Source organism: Topomyia yanbarensis, chromosome 3 (assembly GCF_030247195.1).
Source record: "Topomyia yanbarensis strain Yona2022 chromosome 3, ASM3024719v1, whole genome shotgun sequence".
Lineage (NCBI taxonomy): Eukaryota > Metazoa > Arthropoda > Insecta > Diptera > Culicidae > Topomyia > Topomyia yanbarensis.
Genome location: NC_080672.1, coordinates 426756998 through 426782758, shown reverse-complemented (window position 1 = coordinate 426782758; position 25761 = coordinate 426756998). Strand labels below are relative to the sequence as shown.

General features: G+C 37.5%; 1 protein-coding gene across 1 annotated transcript in view; it reads right to left on the bottom strand.

Moving 5' to 3' along the window:
* The window catches only part of LOC131691899 (sodium-coupled monocarboxylate transporter 1), a 285364-nt gene that overhangs the window by 229132 nt on the left and 30471 nt on the right, over positions 1-25761 (bottom strand). The window contains exon 2 of the mRNA XM_058978642.1: positions 18665-19164. Within this exon, the coding sequence (XP_058834625.1) occupies positions 18665-18845 (181 nt within the window). The 5' untranslated portion in view covers positions 18846-19164. The remainder of the gene's footprint in view (positions 1-18664; positions 19165-25761) is intronic.

Here is a 25761-nt window from a genome sequence, read left to right as displayed (position 1 = left end):
TTTCTATTGTTCACTGTGTTACCTCATATAATTGCATAGCAGTATAGAAAAATAAACCTTCGTGGCTGGTTGAAGTCTACTACTTCCTAAGTTTTGTCATCCATTATCACGCAGGAAAATTTGATCAAATATCTAAGGATTTTTTTTTCGATCAAGTGTTTAGCCCTCACATTCTGCCAATCACTATGGTACGAAACCGTCATCACCTTGATTCACTTCATTCCTTAATGATGCTTCAAATCATGTTTAAAAAGTTTCGATATTTTTTATTTGCCTAGCAACGGCGCGAACAGAAAAGCCTAGCCTTCTTCTGAATGTTTGTCTCACTATCGAATCCATTTGGTCGTTTCCTAAGACTGTTTTTTGCAATTATTTATTTTGTAGTTATTGGCAATCGAATATTACTGATTTTGATACACTGTGAACAAAACTTGCAATCTTTTTTAGAAGTATTCCAATCAGATATCCCTGATTTTCCTATGGACTGCATAACATAACTTTTCTAACACGCTCTACATTCGACACTATTTTCGAATGCGCTTTTTACATATTAATGATTCATGTATTTTAAATAGAACAAATATTCGTCCATATCTGTGGGATATATTCAATTTTTGAATGAATATTTCAAGAGTGTCCAGGGTGTCCAGATTCCAGCATTTCAGATTTTATTCAGATCATTCATTTAACTTATTTTTATCACTGTTTTAATTTTACGCATATTATTCGCTTTTTCTAGTTCTTACTTTTTGTTCAGTTTTCTCATTTTAATCTTCTGACTATTTTGTTCAGTCATTCATTTTATTCATTTCATCCAAATTAATAATATTTAATTATAAAAATTTAAATCATTTTATTCTGCTTATTTTATTCTTCTGTTTATTCATTTTAGTGGGGTTTAACCTTAGGGCCATTCACCCCTTTTTCGGGTTCAAAAAATCTCTAACCGGGGACGGGCATAGCGTAGTTGGTAAATCGATGGCCTTGTTAGCAGCTCACCTGGGATCGATTCCCATCCCCGCACATAGGGTTAGAGATTTTTCCAAAAGAGGTTTCTCCAACCCGAAAAGAGGCGAATGACCCTAAGGTTAAAACCTCCATAATCAAAATAAAAAAATCTCTATCCCTACCTGTGAGATTGGAAATTTAAGCCAGATGAGCTGCTTAGGCAATCGATTTATCAACTACGCTATGTCCGTCTCTATTCATTTTATTCCTTTTCGTTCATTTTATTCGTTTTCATTTTCTTCGTATTCTCTCTTATTCTTTTCATTTATTTTATTCATTTTATTTATTTTTGCTCATTTTATTTATTTCGTTCATTTCATTTGTTAAATATTTTTTTAATCATATTCAGCCCAATTTGTTATTTGGATTGAACTTAATTTATTCTATTAATACAGCAAAAATCCGTTTTTTCAGTCTCTTGGTAACTTTTTGGCTAACTAAACGGTGACAAATAAAAATATAAAAAGAAGAAAAGTTTTCCTTTTAATTCCACCAGGTATTTATATATACTATATATACCATGTTTGAAAAAAGGTATTCATATACACTCGCCTTCCTTCCCTTCTCCCTTTATCACTGATCGTCTGTGCATCTAGCTATGCAACTGGAAATAACAAATGTATTACCACAGATCATCTCCAAATTACTAGTGTTCAAAAGAATATAGAAAAGAGACCTCTGAACTGGTAAGTTATTATATGCCAAATTGCTATAAAAACTAGTTATTGTCTATTTTTAGTTCAAATTAATGCATAATGACAGCAAGAGCAGCAGTAAATAATTTTGACCAAGTTTTGATTCAGGTTACTCCTCTGTGCGATACTTAAATTGTTTCGCTTTTCGACATGTTGCTACCGTTCTGATTCAATACCGACCAAATCAAAAGCCCTTTGTCCAAAAAAGAGGCCACCCGACAGGTTCACGTTTAACTGTACAGGCATCCACTGGTTTTTAAATCTTTGTCCATAAAGGTCTTGTTTCTGCTCACAGTGGTCGGAAAGGACAAAATATAAAATTAAATCTTTATTAAATCTTTATATTATATTAAATCTCTACGGGTGATGGAAGAAAATTTAGTAACCAGAAGTAACAAGCATCTTTGCATAATTTCGTAAAATTTGAAAACATATAGAATGTAGTTGAACCAGTAAATAATAAATTTACAGCCATTTTTACATCTCTAAAAAAGCATGCTTCATTATGATAAGTCATGACAATATAAAATAATTTTCATAATAGAGGGAATATTTATATGAAAATTCTCTCCGACAACACCCTGAAAAAATGATTAACGAGTTAGCACCTATTGAAAAAAGTTCCTGTTTTCTCAAGCCATTTCCAACCACTGTGCTATGGACTGAGGTGCACGGTAGTAATTTGGCCCAGGTGGAATGATTTGTCGTTTGATGGCGAAATTTTGCTGAAGACCGAAACGGTTCGGAGTTGACTTGGTCTGGAATAATCTAGTTGATGATAGAAATTACTAGTATTTAAAATGTCCGTATATAAGTAGCGATGATGATGCATAGTCAGTCAGTTACAAATTATCATTCGTGGGGTTTAATACGAGAGTTAAATAATAAGTGGAAGTGAAGCATTAGGCCTTACGTTACATTGTGCGCTTTCGCCAATCGCTTAGTGCAAACGCTTTCGCACCAACAGAGTAAAGTTAATCCTTGAGTTGATTTATGTTATGTACGGAAGCATGTTATGCCAATGAGTAGGAAGATTAATTCTCCAATTGTGGTAATTGTTGGAGGTTTCTGCACCACCCAAGTAACCACTAAACCGTAAAAAATGGCATCAAGTTAGTTCTAATAGGTGTTTAAAGCACAAGGTTAACAGCAGTGCAGTTGCATCGTGGCAAATGTGTTATACAAGTGAGAATGAAGCTGTGGGCAATCAAAATGCCAAGCCAAAGTCGTGGTCAGTTTTCACTAACCGCAAACTTGCGCCAGCGAACGGGCAGTTTCGAATACATAAAATTCTCCAGTGAAGAAAAGCAAGAAGGATGGACCCATTACAAATCACCGCGTACTGCCAGTGTGAACTGGATTTGGATGGTGCCCAATCTGGCTGTCATTTCCTTCATTTCTCATGCAGTTTTTGTATGAGTTTTTCAGGTGATACACTTGGTGAACCAGTGACAAAGGGGTCGACGGTCATCTGTGGGATGATACTGTGTTGCATTGGAGTGTATTTCATAAGTCATCTATGTTGAATTATACGGATTATGTACTGTCTATACTAACTTGTCTCACATTTTAGGTGTACTAACAAAAACATGAAAGATGGAACACAGAGAGGGAAGAGACCCTTATTCATGATGTAAGATTCTTCTACTTATGACACGCGGTCGAAATTCGAACTTATACAATACTGTGGGTGTGATGTTCGAGTCTGTTTGCTTTTCGTTTCATTTAGGCGTCAATTCTTAAACCGAAGAAAGTTTTTAAGGTGAACTTTTATCAAAAATTGATTTTTTAATTTTTATATTACTTGTTTTTTAGAGATGCTTTATTGGAATAACAGGCCAGTAAAAGACTACTGTAGCAACATTGAGGCAAATTATCCAGCATTCAAGCGATACGCTTTCGGAGCCAGATATAGAGCAGTAAGAAAACGAAAGCATTAACGTGGAACTAAGGAAGTCATTGTAATCGAAGTCACACGTGGCAATGAAGGTAAAATATTTTCAAATTATATAGCTTTGAAACGGAAAGAGTCACTAAGGTATTTTGTTTACTGCTAAAAAACATAAAAATTATTTATTACATATAGCCATTTACCGAGATAAGGGGTTTATACTTCTAAAGTGAAACCAAAAAATGTAGATATGTAAAGTCACATACTAAAGAAAAAAAATCCCATTTGAAAAAACAATGTCATCCACTGATTAAAATAATTTTATAACTGCTACAATTATTTCAAAATCTCTAGAAGCACACTCTGTGATTTGTCTATTCACTTTAGTTTCTGAAATACCTTGACATATATTCTAAACGTCTGGATTTATGTGTGCCGGCGCCGACCACGTCATTACAGTCATCGGAAAAGGAAAGAAATGTTAGTGTAATAAACGTTGTCATCGAGACTGTGTATATATTTGCATGTATGCTCTGTCACGGGGAGGAGTTTTTGTTAGAGGGATGATGTAAAATGTTACACAAATCTGGATTCACCTTAATAAGTATTATCATGTGTTTATTGCTCTGGGCAGCCGGCTGTCGAAAATGCATGATAGATTTATCGTTTGTTGAATTAATTCGGAAATTCTGAATTCGTAAAAAATTCAACTTCTACATCGGACATGTTCTCACACGTCACAAGCGATCCAAGATATACTGGCCTCTCCCACTGCTCTGCGATCAACGCCAGCGATGTCGATGTCCTTCACGAAACCAAAAGCATATGAGATCTCTTGATGATGATTCCGTTCTTTTCCACATCGGATCTTTGTATCACTCCTTCGAACGCTATGTTGAACAGCAGATTAGAGAATGAATCGCCCTGATTAAATCTATATTACGTCACAAACGAATCCGATGTCTCTCCAGCTATTTTAACACTTGATTTTGACTCATCCAGCGGAATACAAATCAGTTTTGGCAGACGCCATGTTAAAGCATTATCTGCCACAGGTCGATTTGTTCAACTGATTCATGCGTTGCCTTCAAATCCACAAACAGATAGGTAGTCCGAAAGTGGCATTCCACAAATTTGTCCAAGGTTTGCCGTAGGGTTAACATCGGGTCTCTCGATGATCGTCCTTCTCATAACTTAACAACATAGTCTGCTAAACAGAATACGGAAGAGTATCTTATACGCGTCATTGTTATGCTTTGATAGTTATTACACTCGAGTTTATGGCCCTTCTTGAGGACATACGAGGCCATCCAATCAATCCAAAGGCATCCAGATCTTGCTGATCACCCAGTGGATTGCTTTGTATATCCGGTCACTTGCGACTTCTAGACATTTGGCAGGGATTCCACTTCCACGGCATTAGCATTTTTCAGCTCTCGAATAGGACTTCGCATGTTTTTCGCTTCTTCCCTATTTACCACCCCGGCTTATAATCGCCTATAGCGAACCCCAAAATGGGTATAAGGGACATGAGCATCATTTGAATCCCACGATTTGCGTAGAAACAAACGTCCACTGTGTCGGATATTCGCTTAACCCAGCAAGGGTGAGACCAATGACACTCTGCACGACCGACATAGTTTAGTCCTACCAGCCATTCAGTCCTCGGCTAGTCCTTCATTGTTTAAATTAAGAAAAGTACTCTGATTGTGATTTGAAATCTTTAAAAATAGTCTTATAGTCTTAAAATATTTGCGAAGAAATATGGAGAAAGGTTAACGAACGGTCTCTAAACCGAAGGTGATCAATTTAACAGCACATTATGAGTAGCATGCATAAATTAAATTCCAAATGATTCAGCTTCGCGTAAAATGCTCGTAGAGAATTCAGCAAAATCACGCAGAGAATTCAGCAGAATTTAAAAAAGGCACTATCATCATTTCTTCTACACTCAATTTTCCAAGCATTCATATCCATAAATACGCATACATCAAACCCCCTAATTAATCACTTTAATATTGATATTCTCAAATAAATCAGTTTTGCCCTCTGCTTTACGCACTACTCGATGTTCGCTTAAATCTACTGCCGATGATCAACGATCAATCAGAAAATTCGCCAGCCGAAATCACCTTGTGTCAAGACTTCCAATCAGCTCCAAAGTATTCACCCCACAGCAGGGCTGCCAATACAACCGGCCAATCTATTTCTTTGTTAAAAATACATCCACATGCTGCGACTACAGTATGCAGTGACTGTCCGCAACTTAAATTAATTGCATTGTATGACCGCTACTTAAATAAATTGCATTGTTCACAAGTTTTGATAGTAGACAATAATCATATTAATGTGAAATGAAAAAGAAGTGACCCCAGTTATCTCGCCCCTGAGTCGATTGCCACCAGGAGTATCTTCTCGAAGTCGAACTGGATCAACGTACTTGAAGTTGGGTTGGAGGTGTTTTCCAGATTCGCAGTTCACAGCTAGGTGGCACTGTATACAACGTATCATCTCATCGATTTAAATTCATTGGACAGCTTTTAAACTTGGATGAAGTATTGTGGGAGGTAGTTTTGCGCCAGCCCTAACATCGTGGCTTAGAAGTGCACGTCTGATATTTTCAATTACGTATTACCGTCAACAGGCTTAATCTTAATTTACAAGATGTTATAATTAACAGTATTCCTAAATTAATCAGTTGATCTAAATCTCCTGATTCGACTAAGAGCAGATACCACAAACCAGCTTCAAAATATTTACATAAATACATCCAACTGAATCTTTTAGTATATTATAGTAAAAGGGTAGAATACGCCCACTGGGGAAAACGCCCCGATTCTATTCCTAGGACATCAGAATTATTTGAAACGTAAAAATGACGAATAACAGTATAATTTCATGAAATCAACGTACTCAAATTTAATTTTAAATAATTTTTAATAATTTTAAAATTCCGCAAAACAACAACATCGGGGGTTGCCAACATTAAAGAATGATATTTGAGCTTCTAGTTCAAATTTAACGTTATAATTTTCCAAAAGCAAAACATAGTATTATTCGCTGGTTCAACACAAAAATAAAAATTGGATACAGGTTTAAGAAAATGCTTGCAAGTAATCGGCGATGAACCTAAAATATAAAATGTACGCAAAAACATTGTAACTCAAATTCTCGTGGGAAAGCGTGATATACTAATTAAATTATTAGATGAAAGGATATAAATTAAATACGTGAAATTAACCTGGAAATGTAATGCAATTATTTATGTTTGTATTTTTTGTCCGTATTTTTTCATTGTTTGGTAATTGGTGACCATATGCCCATTTTATTTAAAATTGGGGCTACTTTACGCCAAGCTTTACTTAAGTATATAATACACAATTTGTATATTTGATTTAAAATTTACTCTTATTTTGGGATTTGATTCTAATTCAAAGCAGATTTTTATTAGCGTATTAGTTTGACTGTTTCGAAAAATAACAGTAATCGATAATTTGCAAGTTAAGTAGTGTAGTTGCAATGGAGCAAACATGTGAAACCGATATCGCGTCTAGAAGTATTTAAACTATGTGTATTAAAGCAATTTATTGTGGAATGGCAGAAAGCGCGGTGGGGAATAGTTCTGCAGTGTAGGCGAATGACCTTATGGTTTATGTATGTATTTAACAATTTACGTCCATCTGACAATGAGTCTTAATGAACTAAATTACAAATAATTACCCTAAAGTGATAACAAACGATTTCTAAACTGTGCAGAACTAATGACGAAGTCGAAGATGTCGGTAAAATCGTTGAAGCGACGGACCATTGCTAGTATCGGGCTATTGGCAGCGTAGTGCGTAGAGGTTAATTTGTGATAGGAGATCGGGAACATCATATTCGGCGAGAAGAAGCTTAGATATGAAGGTAGCTTGCGACGCATGTCTACGATCTTCTAAAGTCCTAGTAATCGACAACGGTCTTCGTATGGTGGCAAGTTCAGCGGATCATTCCAAGGCAATTGACGCAACGCATATCTTATCTGCGCTGGACGGCTTCAATTCTTTGGCTCCAAGTTGCATGGTAGGGGCACGAGACGACGTTTGCGAATTCCAACTGTGAGCGCACCAGCGAACAATACAACGCTTTGAAGCACAAAGGGTCCCGGAATTCGTTGGATATTTTGAACATAAAGCCTAGTAGACGATTAGCTTTGTCAATGATCGCTGAGAAGTGATGGGTGTACGTTAGCCTTTCATCAAGGATGACGCCCAAATCTTTTACATGATCAACGCGTTGCAGCTGAATTCCAGCGATGTTGTAGTTGAAAGTAAACATGTTCCTCGTTCGATGAAATCTGATAAACAAAGCATTTAGCAACACTAAGAACCATCATGTTTCTTTTACACCAACTATAAAATGTATCAAGAAGATACTATAGCTCACGGCAATCGGTTTCTTTCCTTATAATTAGAAATATTTTCAAATCGTCGGCGAAGAACAGTTTCCCTCCACGCATTAAGACGAAAGCCACATCATTCATGAACAGTGAAAACAGTAGCGGACCAAGTGTACTACCTTGAGAAACTCCAGAATGGTTGGAAAAGGACTCTGATTCATTGCCACCAATTTGAACAACGACTTTACGGTGAACAAGGTATGATCGAAGCCAACGGCAGAACCGGGCAGTGCATCCAAGTTTATCAAGCTTCGTTAGCAGTATCTCATGGTTAACAGTGTCGAAAGCAGCCTTAAGATCTGTGTGGATCGTGTCCACTTGCAGTTGTTTGGACATTTGTTCCGTATAAAAGGATGTGAAGGAGACCAGGTTCGTCTCCACCGATCGACCGGGAAAGAATCCGTGCTGACAAGTGCTTATGTAATGTTTACTAGCAGAGAACAGCACCTCGTTGATAAGTGATTCGAAAATTTTTGACTCGACTCTCAGCGAAGTGATTCCCCGGTAGTTCTCGATGTTGCCTTTGTCACCTTTCTTGTGTACCGGAAACATGACTGAACACTTCCAATCATCGGGGAATTTTTGCTGCTGAAATGACACATTGAAAAGGTGCGTCAGTGGAATCGCTAAAATATCCGAACATTTTTTCAGAACAGCTGAAGGCATTGCACTTAGTCCTGGAGCATACGACGATTTCGTTTTTGGTATTGCAGAGAGAACCGATTGTTCTGAAATGGTGAATACATCCATATCCACCGCACCAACGGGAACATCACGGGACGCGTTGTCGAGCTCAATGGCAGTTGGCGCATCAGTAGTAAAGACACTCGAGAAGTAACTGGAAAATAGGGAACACTTTGTCGCCGTCGTAGTCGCTACTTCGCCATTGTAAACCATCCTAGACGGAAGACCCGTTTCCTTCCTCTTCGTATTACCAAAAGTCCAGAAGCCCTTCGGATTTCGTCGTAAGTTTTGTTGGATGCGGTTCACATATCCTTTGTACAGCAATTTTTTATAACAGCGGTACTCATTACTGGCTATTGCGAAAAAGCGCTTGAGAATAGGGCATCGTCGATTTGTGTACGCACGTAGAGCTTTGGCACGGATGCGTTTCAGATTCCGAAGCATTGCGTTCGACCAGGGAGGCTTCCTGGGAGGTTGATAATTTGGAACAGATTTTTCAACACAGTCAAGGAGTAACCGATTATAGAGATCAATTGCAACATCTACATTCACTTGATCAAGTAGTACACTCCAGTCAATCAACAACAGTGTGCGGCGTAGAGCTACTAGATCAGTTTTGCGAAAATTACGACGATTCACAGCTAAAGCTTCTTCATATAGTGGTGAACTAATGGTGGAAATGGATATTTCCAAAGGAACGATCACACTGGAAGCTTCACTCACAGAACACTCAGGCAAAGCATTCTCATTGATGAAGACAAGGTCAAGAAAACGAGATTGATGGTTGGAAACCGTGCTTACTTGACTTAGTCCGTGAAAAGCCATCTCGTCCAGAAGTTAGCGGCTGGCAGGATTTGTTGTAGAGGATAACGGGTTAGGGTGAGCGTACCCACGTCCAGAAGAAACCCACATGAGTTCTGGCTGGTTGAAATCGCCAAGGACTATCATCACATCGTTTGTATCTGCCTGAGAAGAAGCGCGCTCTATGGAGTTTAGGTGGAACTGCGTAATAGAACAATCAAGTCGTTTTTCTGGAGGAATGTAAACAGCTCCAATAAAGTAGTTCTTCGTTTGCGTAGTAATCTTCGTCCAAACTGCTTCAATGCTTGATAAACTATCCACACCAAACTCACAGGAGGCAAGTGCGGAAGAAACAGCGATTAAAACTCCCCAGCCGCGACCATGGATACTGTTAGGAGCACCTCGATCCGCACGATAACCCGCGTAAGAATCCCCGAAGAGCTGCATAGATGTAATACGATCATCAAGCGAAGTTTCCGTTAGAACGAAAATATCGTATTCGCCATCAAGAGCAGCCAAGTACAAGTCCTTGATTTTCGTCCTGAGCCCTCTGACGTTTTGGTAATACAACCGCAAACCATCGACGCCATGTGCAAAGCGTCCCGACAAATTGCAAGGACGTGATGTACCCGATGGCAAGCTGGAAACCAGAGGGTTTTCAGGAAGCGGATCGTCATTTAAAGCAAAATACTCGCCTGAGAAGGGAGTTGGGAAGACCCCCTCACGACCTCCGAACGCAGGGCCGGGACGACTAAGCTGGTCGCTGGCTTGTAGCACGACTGCGTTGGAGCGCTGGGGGGCTTCCGTAGTGCGGCATAACAGGCGTCCCGGTGATGGCAGCGCAGCGTGAAACCTTACTAAACTTATACTCATAAAAGATGGTTGAACTGACCTGGCCATTAAATTTAACAGTTCCATTCGCGTTACTGTTGGAAAAGCCTTTGCACTTCAGAACACAATTAAAACTGCTTTTTGAAAAATACTAAAACAAGGTTGTCTAATTCATAGGACTCTATGAAAAAGTATATCATGAAGAGCGCTTTTTCTTGACTTGCTGTTTTTCATTGTAGGACTTATTGACTCTCCAAAACAAAGTTATTGGATGCGTGGTACGCAGTTTTTAAACACACCGTTTTATTTTCACGAGCTCGACATTTATTTGCAATCACACATAAATAACGAGCATAATCCATAACAATAAATCAAGAAATTTCTTAAGAACTTTGTCATGTAAAAAAGAAACCCCTGCGTAAAAAAGCAAATAAATCAAGAAATTAACATGATTTTGGAAAAAAAAAACTTTTTGGCATAAAGTAGCCCCCCTATGGGGAGACTATACTTCAATTTTTAGTTCTTTATATCTCATGTTCATTCTTGATTTTCCAAAAGTTCTTTTTATTGACTTTGGAGGTACCTCTGCCATATGTAAAACATCAAATAGTTTCAAATTTGAAGTTGCGTGATCGTAGTTCTTTGGGAAAAGTCGGATGTGATAGAACTATTTCAACTTATTAGAATGTATAAATTCATTTCTCGGTTTTGGAATGGTTTGAAACTATGTGTGAGTGTGGCATTATTCATGTTTTCGCAACAGCTCATAACCGGACAAAACGCCCCACTATGCTCTGGATTAGAGTGCCCAGAAAAATGATAAATTTTTGAAAACTATCGGCCCACCCCTGATTCGATTCCTAGTCCCACTAGGAGTACTTGCTCCAAATTTGAAGCTAATCGGACAAGTCTAGCTACCGGACCAACGTGCCTGAAGTTTGTAGGGGATTTTTCGACAATTTACATGGAGAAAACCCACTAACTCGCATTTTCGCCGCTAGGTGGCACTATATATATTGTACTATCACTGTAAGTGAAAAGAAGAAAGATAATTTAATTGCCTACAACTTTGTCGAAGATCGCTAGTCAATCCGGCTTTGTTAAAAGATGTTATTAAACTTTTAACGAAGTGATGTCTGAGTCAGTTTTGCATGGGGCCTAACAGTACATGGTTGTGTATCGGTACACGATTCCCACAAACTACACATTTTTGTGAAATAATGGTTAGATTTAGCTCAATAGTATGTTCAGAAGAATTGTAGCACATAATACGAGCTATGCTTTGGTTAGAAAATTTTAGTTCCACCTGTGGCCACATAGAGGGCGCCAGCGCTAACTTTTCATAGAAGAGAGATATAATATCAAGATGTTCGGAAGAATTATTGCAAAATGCCTGTTCTACAACTTTGTGGAAGACACCTAATGTCTATCTCTCTCTGTTAAAAAGTTAGTGTTGGCGCCATCTGTGCGGCCACAGGTGGAACTAAAATTTTCTAACCAAAACATAACTCGTATTATGTACTACAATTCTTCTGAACATGCTATTGAGCCAAACCTATTTATTATTTCACTAAAAATTTTAGTTTAGGCGAATCGTGTACTGATACACAACGATGCACTGCTAGGCCCCATGCAAAACTGACTCAGACATCACTTCGCTAACAGATTAATAACTTTTTTCAACAAGGCCGGATTGACTAGCAGTCTTCGACAAAGTTATGGACAATTAAGTTAACTTTCTTATTTTCACATACAATGATGATACGATGTATACAGTGTCACCTAGCGGTGAAAATTCGAGCTAGTGGGTTTTCCCCATATAAATTGTCGAAAAATCCCATACAAACTTCAGGCACGTTGGTCCTGTAGCTAGACTTGTCCGATTAGCTTCAAATTTGGAGCAAGTACTCCTAGTGGGACTAGGAATCGACTCAGGAGTGGGCCGATAGGGGTCATTTTTTTCTTGTCACTCTACTCTGGATGGTATGCCCCATTATTAGCACAACTTCAAAGTAACTATTTAACCAATTATGAGCTTCAAATAACAATAATACTGGTAAATTAATGCAATGTTTGACCTTTTTTGTGCATGATAAAAAAATTTAATAATTCGATTAGGGCACATGATCTTATTGTTGTAGGGCAAACTCACCGATTGCTGTGGGGCAAACTATTATTTTGTAATGGGGCATATTACACTAGAATTTTGAAATCTTCGAAAAATGTGTAACAATATTTTTATATGGATGCTTTTAACAAAAAATGAACTGGGAGCTATTTTCTTAATAAGATAGGCTAGTTACTGCGGAGATCATAGTGCCCAACGTTGAAATATAGCTATTTCTGTTTAGGGAGGTGGGCGTAATACCCTACCTACTGCTGAGTTTGTTACTGTCTAGAAAGTATCTTCGCTACAAAGATAAACTCAAGATTACTAGGTCCCATACAAACCATTAACAAAAGATGGTTCAGCAACCGTGAACCGGTGAACTCAATAATAGTATGCTTTTGCTATCCCCTCGTTAATAGGCGTCGATAATTTTTTGAACGCGTCGACAAAATTCTATGGTTACGAATCAAATCAAAGTTGTAGACAATTTTGTTATGAGAGAAACATATACGGATAGTAAAATATATTACAGCTATGTTTACTACTAAAGGCCTATTTGTACAGCACTTTTGGTAGAAATTATTGAAGTGAACTCGTTCGTTTCTAACTGTTTATCCTAAGCAGGTGAATGTCGTTACAATTCCAAATAAGAAAATTCGCAGTTTACCATCAACTTGACTCTACCGACTTTCGTTGCTGAATCTGACGTAAATTATATCAATTGATGGTTAGCAGACTAATTCACTAATTTTAATAGCAAAAAGCTATATTACTTCACATATCATCTAATTACCGAACCTCGAAAACCTCGAGGTTTGTTTATTTTTCTACCGAAAATTTCCTTGTTATTTTCGTAATAACTCATTGTCATATATACGACGCAAAGATCGACGTTGTTTCTTTTTCGCAAGGCTTCGCTTCAGTTTATTATTGAGCTGTCACTCTGACGGTGAACCGGGTTAATCGAGGGGTCGCATTTGGATGGTACATGGGAAACATCAGACCACTCTATCTTGAGTTTATCTTTGTTCGCTAGTCGGTGTAGTAAATCATCTATATTTCACAAATTCGCGACAATTTTATCGCTAACTCAAAGCAAAAATTTTCTTGCAGATTGGAGTAGGCTGCGTGTCGTAGCCGACGCAAACTTAGCGTGAAAATGTGATGCGTGATCACTTTGATTGAGTTTCATGAAAAAAAAACATCGCTGCTTGGAAGAACACAATGGAACGGATTACCTCGTTACCAAAATCCTCATAATTCTGGAATTTTAACCAATGGAAGACCTTAGGATACATTTCGGATTTACTGGACATCGAAGTTAAAAAAAAAGAAGCAATAATCTATGCAGAATAAGACGATCGAGGGGAATTGATTCACGAGTTGGCGCAAGAAAGGAATCGAAGAGGGAAGAAACAATATTGGTGAGGTTTTCTACAGTTACTATTTATTTTAAGTTTATTCAAAAAATACGCACCAGAATCAATTATGTGAATGCATTTAACGAATCAAATTAATAGGGCCTTGGGTTACAATCAACTTTTTCTTTCAACCCTACCCATTTAAAGCCATTGATTAGAGAAGCGTCTGAAACGGGTGCGCGTCTCATCGCAATTTCGCTCAAAGTGCTCAAAGTTCGGAGCTCTTTTTAAGTTTCACATTTTATCTTTCCATCGAGTTGGTGATAAAATTCTGTGAACTGCTTATATTTCTTAGTATAACAGTACACAGTGGTTCAAAACAGTGTTTTGAGGTACTTAATTCAGAAGTTAACACTATTGAAAGATTTATGTCTGGGTCCCTTGAAGTCGCGTCAATGGCTTACTGAACGAGTAGGCACTGAAGTTCAAAACCGCTTTCTGATTCTGATTTTCTGAGTGGTGGGCACTCTGTGTACCGGAAATTTAACACCGATATTGAACGATTTTTTAATAGGTGATGTAATATTTCATCTCGGTCCGGTTTATCGTATGAATGTTAGCTTAAGCATAGGGAACAATGTGCATACAATAGCAGTATTCACTGCACATGGAAAATGTGTATCTTTTACTTCTTCTTTCATATCCCGAAACTAAAATTCATACGATAAACCGAACCGATATGGGATTGGACATTACCTGCTAGAAAATCATACAATATCGGTGTCAACCTTCGGGTTGACGCGCCAGTACACTGAGTGCGCGTCACTCGGAAGATCAAGCGAAAGCGTCTTTGAATCCCAGCGCCTACTAGTTCGGTGAGCCTTTCATGCGACTTCAGGAGGGCCAGACATAAATCATTCAACAGGGCATAACATCTGAACGCGTGCTTATGGATAAACGATTCACCCTTGGTTTTGTAAGTGAAAACCAGTCCTATCAGAAAAATTTAGTAATTACAATTTTTACCCATAGTGAAGTTATACGAATTTAAAAACAGGCAAATATAAAATTAAAATCAACCATAATTCTATACAACTTATTGACGGCTATTTGGTCAATTCGGAAAAGTTGCGTTTTTCTTAATGTTAAAAATACCTTCGAACATTGTTAACGCGAAAAATTAAGCACAAAAAAGATATAAGTAAAAATAAATCGCCGCTTGTCACGGTAAAGATAGATACGTCTACCTTTATCAGGACACATGTTAGTGAACTCGGGTGATTCGTAGTTATTCTGCCTAAGCTCGACCCTCATTAACAGAAGGCAAAAATTAAGCCCCTACGATATTAAGCCTGTTCTAATGACCCTGCCACTTCTAGTTTTCCGATCTGTTTACTTCACATCCTTGCTCTCACTTGAGTACTATGGCTCTAAGTTTCATAACTTTCCCTACCCAGTAATCTCTAGCTAATTGAATGTCGTTAAAACGTAAAAAAGAAAATGTGACTAACATAGTCGAAATAAAAAAGGAAAAAAGGAAAAATAAGAATTTAAGAAATTCATTAAAGAAAACGTATTATAACTCGATTATTGTTAGTGACAGAGACAATTTATCTTATGCGATTTTTTTAAAAATATTCTACAAATTTGCCGAAAACGGCCAAGCGCCATCTCTATCGGTTCAAAAGTAAAATTTTCTATAGCCTACTATGATCCATTTTTTTAAACAATATTACTAAAAGATGGCGCTTTTTACACACACAAACATTATAGAATATATAAAATGGCTAATATAGATAATTTGAACTCCAATGAATTGAGTACCTAAATCGCTGCTTGTTTTGAACCACCGTGATGTAGTTTAATTACAAAAGGTTTCTAATTAGATTTAAAAGGTACTTTTGATCGACCTACATGCCAATTTAGTTTCCCTAGTTATAATAATAATGTTCATCAGTTTCTTTTGAAGGATCAATTCTATTGAAATCGGTTCTAACGATTGAACATTTTCCCATTCAATTTTTCCCCGATTCGTTCAAGACTGTTCGGATAAAGTTCATAATCTTTATTTGCTAGAATAACCAAATCCCTTTGAAGAGTTGTTGTAGCGTAACTAGGGTTCGTCGCGGTGCGAATGTGGGCGGTAAATGGATTGTCCGCACCGCAACCGCAAAAAAAAAAATAATAAAACCGCACCGCTTACCACAACCGCACTTTATTTACCGCACCGCGCGGTAATGCGGTAAATTTTTTACATTTTTAAAAATAGTGTTGAAAAATTGTACATTTGTGTAACCATTAGACCGGCAACAATTTCGACTTTTTTTCGGAACACTTTTAAATCAAACGGGAATTGGGTTCTCATACCATTTGTCAAATATGAGCTTTTTCTGAAAACTCTAGTTCACTCACAAGAGTTTTCAAGTTTGTGTGGTGAAATATATGAAAATTAGGCAAAAGGAAAAACAAATTCATTAAAAATGCCAGTATCATCTTGTGTATCCCATAATCAGCAGATATACAGCTTAAGGTGTAAGGATCAGCATTGCCGAAGACTGCAAATTGATGCGATTTTTCAGTAAAAAGATATTCTCATATAAAGTTATGTGTTGCCTCTCTTTCTCGCACATGCTTAGGATAGGCAATTTCAAAAAAATCGGTTGGTCTTCAAAGTTAAATAACTTTGTCGAGGAACCTCCAATCAATATGCAACCTTCAACAAAGCTGTTCGTTATAAAATAAGCTAAGTGGTAAAATTTTTTGAGGTATGCAGAGCTACTGTGGAATTTTTATTTAATTTTAAGTTTTTATTTCCGTGTTTCTATATATATTACTATAGAAACTTCAAACCTCTTGTGGGTGAACTAGAGCTATCGGAAAAGCTCATATTTTGCATAGGAGTTGTTCATCCAATTACCATTCGAATTAGCAGTGTTCCGAAAAAAAAGTCAAAATTGTTGCCGGTCTAGTAACCATATATAATAAAATGTTATTCTTATTCACACGAAATTTAACTTTAAGAGACTCCTTAGAATGTAATGTTTATGAAAAAATCAACTTTTGCATTTTCTATTAACAAAATTCTGTACATTTTAAGGCAAACATTATACATTCAAAAACGTTCTACTACAGTAATAGGAAAACTTTTATTCTAGCAACCCTTCAGTTAATTGAAATATGTGGAATAAAATGTAATAAGAAACGATATTTTTTTCTTTAAATTTTCATATTTTCAATGTTTTTGACATATGAAAATGAAATGGATGATTTTTGCATTTACGTAGTAAAAACCACCTTTCATTCTTAAAGGAATTTCACTAAAAATATTTTAAAGTCGAAATACCAGTACTTCTATATAGTAGCGCATATATTCCAATACAGTGAAATAAAAACATATTGTATTTCATCAATAAGAACGACGCCATATTTGACAAAAAAATTGTTCTATACATTACATCTAATCAGGAATCCGGTCTCAACCGGTACAAAACTATTGAACATTAGAAAAACTGCAAAAAATGTATGATTTGTAGCATACAGCAGAAATGACTTTTAAAAATAGGGGATTTTACGGACAAAATATCCCAAAACTCTAACTTTCGCATTCTTCAAGAAACAGATGAATTCTCATTCAAAAACTAAGATTGCTCCCTTTAAAATGAAGTGTAATTTTCTAAAGGCTAGTTCGAAAGTTCTAGCATTTAATGTATTTTCCTCTAATATTTTCCCAAAGAGCCAATGAGAAAAACTTCAATTGAAGTGAACGGGAGTCAAACTATGTGGTATTTGGCAAAAAAAAGCTTCAAAAAAGTTATAAAATATTCTTTACTGTCTTAGGACTTAATTTGGTAGAAAATTTTAGTATATTTGAATGGAAGTACGCGAAAAAAATTTATGTAGCATACTTTTTGAGAAAGAGTCCAATAAAATTGACTGCAGAAAAATTCACATTGAATTTACACAGCAATCAAAGAAGATAGAAATACGATGTTGATGAACGAATGATAGAATAATCAGCCTAATTTGGACCCCTCCTTACTTTGGACGCTTTTCATACATTTGTCTCCTTTATTGCCAATTACTCCAAATTCGTTTGGTTTGATGAAGATAATTATACTCTTTGAGTTGTGTTTAAGACCCAGCATAATTTTTTCATCTCTAATTCCTTTAAATTAATCAAAATTCACAGTTGAAAAATTGATATCGAAGACGATTCATAATTCCACGATTTCCAACAGGAATCGGGAGAATGCACTTTTAAATTGGATTTAAGAGTACAAATTTATTGTTTTTAAATAGTCTAATAATTTTGTCTCTATTTGGATCTTGCATTTTATGTGTTTGAAATGGTTGGTTTTGTGAAGTTTTACTTAGAAGAATCGTAAAAATAATAGCGTCAAAATATTTCGGACACAGCTAGATTTTCTTTCGTTATAGCAGTCTGTTTATCAATTTAGAATAACCAAAATTAACACTTTATCAATTTTTTGCGGTGCGGTTGCGGTAAAACCGCGCGGTAAAAGATCTTTCCCGCCCCGCATCTGCGGGAAAAAGTGTTTTTCCGCAACCGAGACGAACCCTAAGCGTAACATAAGTTACGCAGCGCAAGGTGGAAGCTTTTGTAGGTGTTGAATTAATTTATTTTACCCTTTCGTAAGTCAATTAAATCTATTCAGTTACAAACAGCCAGCCTGACTGGTGTGGTCTTACAGAATCCAAAAATGCCAAAACTTACACAAAAGAAAATAAATATCAGCTGTAAATAGCGATACGTAGCAACAAGTTAGATCAATTTATTCGTGAACATTTTCATGGTTTCGAAAAAAACACAATTATTCTACTTACCAATGCCGAGCGACACAACCAACATAAACCCTACAGCCGAATAGTCGTATGGCGAAAATGCGCCCTGATGTAGAAGCTCCTCACTGCCACATTCTGGCCATTCCTCGTGGCCCGTTTCCAGTCGAGCTGCTACAGACGTCACGACGAAACCAATCAAAACAACAATCTTGAACGTTTCCATTCCGCTATAATACTCTATTGAACCTAACAGTAATATTTGGTATGGTATCGAATCAATCGGTGCAACTGCTTCGTTTATAAGCTATTTGCCAATTGTTGGGTTCCTTTCTATAGCACTTCGATATTATTTGTCACTGTCAGTTTATTTTATTGCTTCTCTATTGTCTCTGAGGACGATTTATTTACATTTCCGGCTGCCCGCGGGTGTCAGTAATTGAGAAGCATTCGAAATTGATCACGTTTCCTTAATTGATATCACACTTCGCAACTCCAGCAGTATCGCCGACACCCCGGATCGCCCCAGCTGGAAGATGCTTTATCTGAAATGGAAGGGGAAAAAGATGACTCGTTACATTCTCGCTCAATAAATATGTTCAAATTGGCTATCTGATCACTGGAGGTGCTAACTTGGGAGTTTTTTTTTCGGCTGGCCTTTTTAAAGTTGGTCGTTAAATTTGCTAACTGTTCGGCAAATATTGAAGCAAATAAATATTGGTCAACAAACGGTAATTGATTGTTCATACTTTTGCGGACAAAATAAATAATACAATTTACGCTTATTAGCATGCCAAAGAGTGGCAATTAACACATGAATTTATTATTTCGAAGCTGGTTTAAAGGCGTGAATTATCCCCTTAGGAAATGTTTGCCTGATTTTCACATCGAAATAAAATAAATGGTACACTTTCACATAGAATAAAAACAAAATTGACAAAAAAAGTTAGGATATCCCCATCGTGGAATCGTTTCAATGATTGGCATATTTATTTCGAATTAACTACTGACAATTATAATATTTTAATAGTCGACCACGACAACAATGGAAAATATTCAGAGGTGATAAAAACTGCTTCGATAATCTCAGGAAATGTGATTATAAACATTCCTGTTTGACGCAGAATTAAAGTCATTTTGTGCGCACATTGTTTCTTTGGTTCCCAGATACTTTCCGTGTTACAACGAAATTTGAATGTAAACAATTAAATTAGAATTTTTATGTTGATTTACTTTCTCTCACTTCAACTGTTCATTTCTCAACTGTACGCGATTGAGACACAGAAAATGCAGCGTGTCAGTCCGCAACCCTATCATCAACAATTCCTCAATAATTATTTCCACGAAATCTCATAATCGACAAAGTTGCGACAAAACCACCAACTGTGAACACTGCCACCGGCACCGATGATCGATCGAAGGAGTCGGCTGGCAGGAAAAAAGTGGCTCCAAACGGTTCGAACTACCACGTGCCAGTTAAATCTGCATCCAACCGAGATGTTCGAGAGGCCTTATTCAGAGTTGCACGCAAACCGCAACATACGCAGGGGAGCTTCGAAACCCAGAGCGAAGTGGTGGGTAGGTTGGTAGTAGGGTGATGCCGTCTGACTAGTGGCTCAACGAAGGGCGATCAAAGACGAAAAACCGAAAATGACGTAGGTACGGTATGGACCCTACGCAAGGGACCGCATGGCACGATCAGCTGTGCTGGAGCTAAAGCTCAGTATCCGATCGACAGTCGCGTGGACAACCGACAAGCTGTTGCGAGCATAAACTGGCGCCGATGCTTCCGGCTTGTTAATTGTTTGTTTTGTTTTGATCCCCGGTTCGGGGGTGTAAATAGCGGATAGCAAAACGGAACTTAAAATTGACTCGGCTAACGATAACGGCGGACGGATTGGCACGGGCCGGTTTCCGTGAAGGTTTTTCGCGATCAATGCTCGGTTCGATTCTCTTTGGGTTCGTACATGTGCTTCTTGGGAAGAACGGGTTTGCAGAAAAGTTTGTTCATCTGACCGGCAAGGCTGTTGGTAAAGTTTAGCCGGAATAATCAATAAGATTTTTGAATTTTTACTAAAGAGGGCAGGTAAAAACGGATGTATCAGTTTGAACTGGATTTAGCAAGTTATTCGTTCAACGCAATGAGTGAGTGAGAAACAAGTGTGTAAGCATTTCCATACAACATGTCTTATTATGATTCAACAACCGCTTATTTAATGTCTTGCTTTGATTTTTTCCACATTAAATTGTATATAAACGTGGATTGCCTTCATGTGCGACATACATCTGAATTCTGGTATTGGTATGATCAGTGAGTTTATATTATTGAACAGTGTTTATTTATTTTTTGAAAAATACCTTCAGTGATTCATACGATCTTGCTAATGGAATTTGCACTGCATCTCGTGTACGTACTCTGAGCAGGGTAGGATTGGCGCACCCTCTGTTTTACATTTAACTTCGAAAACAAGCAGGTTCGAAATATTCATTATTGTACAGTCATTATTACGTTATAATAGTTGTGACTAACATAGAAATTCAAACTTAATGTTCTGGCAGCAATTCCTTTTTTGAATTGTAAAGATGTGTAAAGACTCGATCGAACCAAGCAGGCGATGACATTTACGAAAGTGGCGACGTGTTCGTAGTTCACTACGAGCGTACACACAAATATTTACCTGTGTTAAACACGGCAAAATTGTTCCCAATTTATAGAGCAATTTGTAGCTGTAAAACCTAGAACAGTCACAGTTGTGTCTAACGAAAACAGAACCGTGAAAAAAAATCATGTGTATGAAAATAATATCTTACTTTTTATCCCTACCGTTTATGTAGCACTCATGTTGAGATTCGAGATCACGTTCACGGGCGAAGTATAATTATTCAGACGAATGACCTTATGGTGCAAGCCATAAATAGACGTACCATTTAATAGCATTTTCTTATAAATAGGAAACTTTTTCACTTCACACATCATAAAATATGTACTTTTTCAACGACCTCATTTAGCGTGATTACTGACTAGTTCGCTCAATTTTACAACGTTATCGTCATGATCTACTTTCCTGTTATACAATCAAGCAAATTACTTATACCAGTTATTCTTTCATCGTTAACTAGCCCTTGATACACACAGATTCCATATGTAATAACTTTCTTAAGGGGTTACATACCATTTTGCAAAAAAAAATAAGTATGTTTGGATTTATGTAAAGGTATGTAAGCAATGATTTCATTACCAGAAAGTTTCAATATTTTGATACTGCATTTTTCAGTGAAAACACAAGCATTAGTTTTTGGAAACATATTGATAATTGGTGGAGTTTGGTTTTTTTTAATTAAGAGGCTTGCGGTGCACAGTGTCTCAAAACAGCGTTTTGAGGTAGATATGGGGTTACATACCTTTTTATTTTTTAAAAAAAAATTTATTACTTTATCTGAAAGTACAGCTTCTTGAGAATATTTTCCCAAATTTTTATAGAGATCCGAGAAATAGATCGAAAGTTATAGTGCTTCCAAGCGCGCTTCGTGTCTCAAGAGGAGTGGTAACTTGAAATTTTAAACTCAATGTTCTCGAAATGTAGTTTTTCGAAAAATGGGTTTTCCGTGATTACTATTGCCGAAAAACCACTCAACCGATTTTCTTTTTTTTGTTTTCAATTGATCGTAACTAATTTTTCTCGTACCTGAACGATTCCTTTTTCATGCATAAATTTTTGTTTTGTAGATGAGAATTTCTTAATGCAATTTTTAGAGCTTAAAACAGAAATTTTTTAAGAAAAACATTCTCGAATGTAGGAAAAAATTATTTTTTATTCAACTAATCGTTAAGGTACGAGAAATACTCATATGCTAATGGAAGTTTTTGAGTTTTGGAATTTTAGTTCATCTATTGGTTTTCAATCGTGTACTACCAAAATACTATAAGTTTGATGCAACAAAATCATTGCTTTATGCCCTTACGTAAATTCTTGATATTTTTCGCACATAAAGATTACCCCTTAATTCACTGCAGTCGAAACTATCCATATTAACAATTTTACATGTTCTAAAATGTCTGCCTATGTAAAAAACCGCCATCTATTGGTAATATTATTTTTTCGAAAAATTGGTTACAGTAAGCTATAGAAAATGTATCTTTTGAACCGAAAGAGATAGCGCTTGTCAGTTTGCGACAAAGTTATAGCTGCTAGGAAACCGTTTTTGTATCAATTTTTAATTACATTACATATCGATATGATTTATTTATGTCGTTTTCGGTGGAGAACCTACAAACTAACCCAGGTTAATTGTTTCCTACAAACGTTTTAATGAAACTCGGGCTCTCGCATAACAGCGGTGGTGTGAGCGAATCCGAAATATATGTCAGGTTAGAACCCTACCCGATTTCCAGTTCAGTGGCGCCTAACCTAGGTTCGAAACTGGCTTCAAAGAAACGGTTTGACAGGAGTTAGGTCCGAAACTGAGTTATCTTCTTCCTCACGCGAAAACGACATTAATTATGTGATTAAAACACCCGCTTACTCCACGTCTCATGTTGACATTTCCTTGTGAGAAGGTATCGTGTTCACGGTATTGACTGTTATTCAAAGTTTTGCTTGCGATTTTCACCCCAGTTAGTCTGGGTGTAATACCAGCCGAGGTCGTTGAGATTTTACTGCGAAGAAAAAAAAATCTGTGGTCAAGCCTTCCTTTGGTAGGGAAATAAAGCCGTTGGTTCCCCGGTTCATGAGTTGATGGGTCGATATCTAGTCCAGATAGTGGAGTCACCTCTCTCGCGCCGATGTTCGGCCTTGTAGGTGTGCCGAAGGAAAATAACTAGAACATGTAGAAAAAGTAGAAGAAGCTGCGATTTGGTTGTAAAATAATAGCAATCAATGGTTCATCTAACAGCATTCCACAGCTAGGACGAAAACTGATTCTTTGAATTATAAAATGTAGTGTTAACCCTATTACCGATAAATATTGAATCGTTATTAATTAGGTTAAACAGCTGACAGACATTGGAGAACAATGAGGCACAAAACTGATTTGCATACTTATTGTAAAAATAAGAAAAGCTCAAAAAATACTCTCAGAACCAATACTCCAACGCAACTACTGATTTCCAAAGACACGATAATTGTTGAAAGTGAATTGAAGCGTTCTTTTATCAGCAATGCCAAAGGTGGTGCAAGGTTTTTGGCACTCGAATTAAAATTTTTATTTGCCGCCTTTTTAATTGCGAACTTATTAATTAGATATCTCCCAGTTTTTTGTATTCATCAAATATGATGGAAATGTTTGAAAACGTCTGCTTATAACTGATTTTTATCCATTTTATTATTACTATTTATTTAATGAAGAATAATTCAAAATAAGTCCAACTTAATATGCCGCCCTCAGGGGTAACCCTTTTCGCCCCCTAGCGCCGCAACTGATACCAATAAAGTAAAATGATTCAATTTGCTCTAGAATACTAAATCGAAAATTCAGCTACCTTTTTTTCTCAAACCTATATCGGAAGAATGTTTAGTTTTGCCATAGGTTATCAAGCCAAAGCACCCTTCCTAAAATATTTTTCCGTTTATGTACCATAAAACCCATGGAATGTCCAGCTCAAATCCCAGATTCTCTTCCCGAGGAAATAAAACTAGGAAGAAGCCTTAAAAACTTAGTGAAAGCTTGCCACATGTTCTTTGGATGTCACCAAATAATATTCCGGTTCGGATATCACATCGCATAGGTGATAGTGCAGTGGGTATATGGCCAAGTTCCGGGTAGTGCTAAACTGATAAGTTAAATCGATCGTGAGAAGTTCTTCCGAACTCGCTTCGACATTTCGCTTTCACAACCACTCGGTTTCTAGCGTGCCATTGAGTACAACACGTTCTGGGAATCTGCCGTTACTTGAAAAAAGTATACGATCTATGCCATCGCAGAGACCACATCTACAAACTCACGGTACGCTGTCATCACCACCACCGGCCATCATTCAGCATAGTTGTCCTGGCTCTGCATTCGGAGGTTGTGACTACAGTGTCATCTCGCCAATGCCGGGCGTATCGTAGAGCTCCTTCTTTGTCGGTCTTGGGCGGCGTCCTTCCAATTCCCTTGCATGCTCAGAGACTCTTCCAACGCGTACAGCCACCATGTTCGTGGCATCCTACAAAGTCGGCGTTCTCTTCCTGGCTCCCTGCTGAATATTATTTTCACAATGCTTTTTTCTGACATTCGAACCATATGACCAGCCCATTGCAGTCTGCCGTATTTTATCTGTTTAACAATATCCGCACTGTTGTTTACTTGGATTCATGCGTCTGCACCTCACTCCATTTTCGCATATCCCGCCAAATATTGTCCGCAGTACTTTACGCTCGGAGACTCCGAATGATCTCCTATCTGCCCACGCTGCACGGCCATAAAGAACAACGGGGAGGATCAGTGTCTTGTATAAGGCGAATTTTGTTGACGTTGCGCGACCTAAGCTGGTTACGTATACCGTAAAAGGCCCTGTTGGCAGCTGCAATACGCCTTTTTACCTTACGAAAACATCGTTGTCGCAAGTCACAAATGTACCAAGATAAACGAATTCTTCGACCACTTCAAACACGACACCATCACGTACTACCTCGGAACAAACACCATTAGAGCTATCTCCCTGTTCACCTGCAACCATATACTTCGTTTTGGCTGAGTTGATGGCTAAGCCTATCCTCGCTTCTCCCTCTTAAAAAACACGAAGGCCTCTTCCACTGCTCTACGATTGATTCCAATTACATCATTATCGTCCGCAAAACCAAGGAGCATATGCTACCTTGTGATGATAGTTCCGTTCCTTTGCATGCCAGCTCTCCTGATAGCTCCTTCAACAGCAATATTAAACAGAAAATTTTATAGTGCATCGTCTTGCTTCAGTCCATCTAAGCTCACACATGAGGTTCAGATCTCATTTGCAGTCCGAATACTTGATTTTGAACCATCCAACGTCGCACATACCAGTCTAATCAGTTTCACCGGAAAACCATTCTGACATAATGTGCCACAGCTCATTTCTTAGTACGCCGCCTTAAAATGAATGAATGCAAGTTGCACTCCCGGGATTTGTCTACGATCATCCGCTGATTGAACATCTGATCCGTCGTTGATCGTCCCTCACGAAA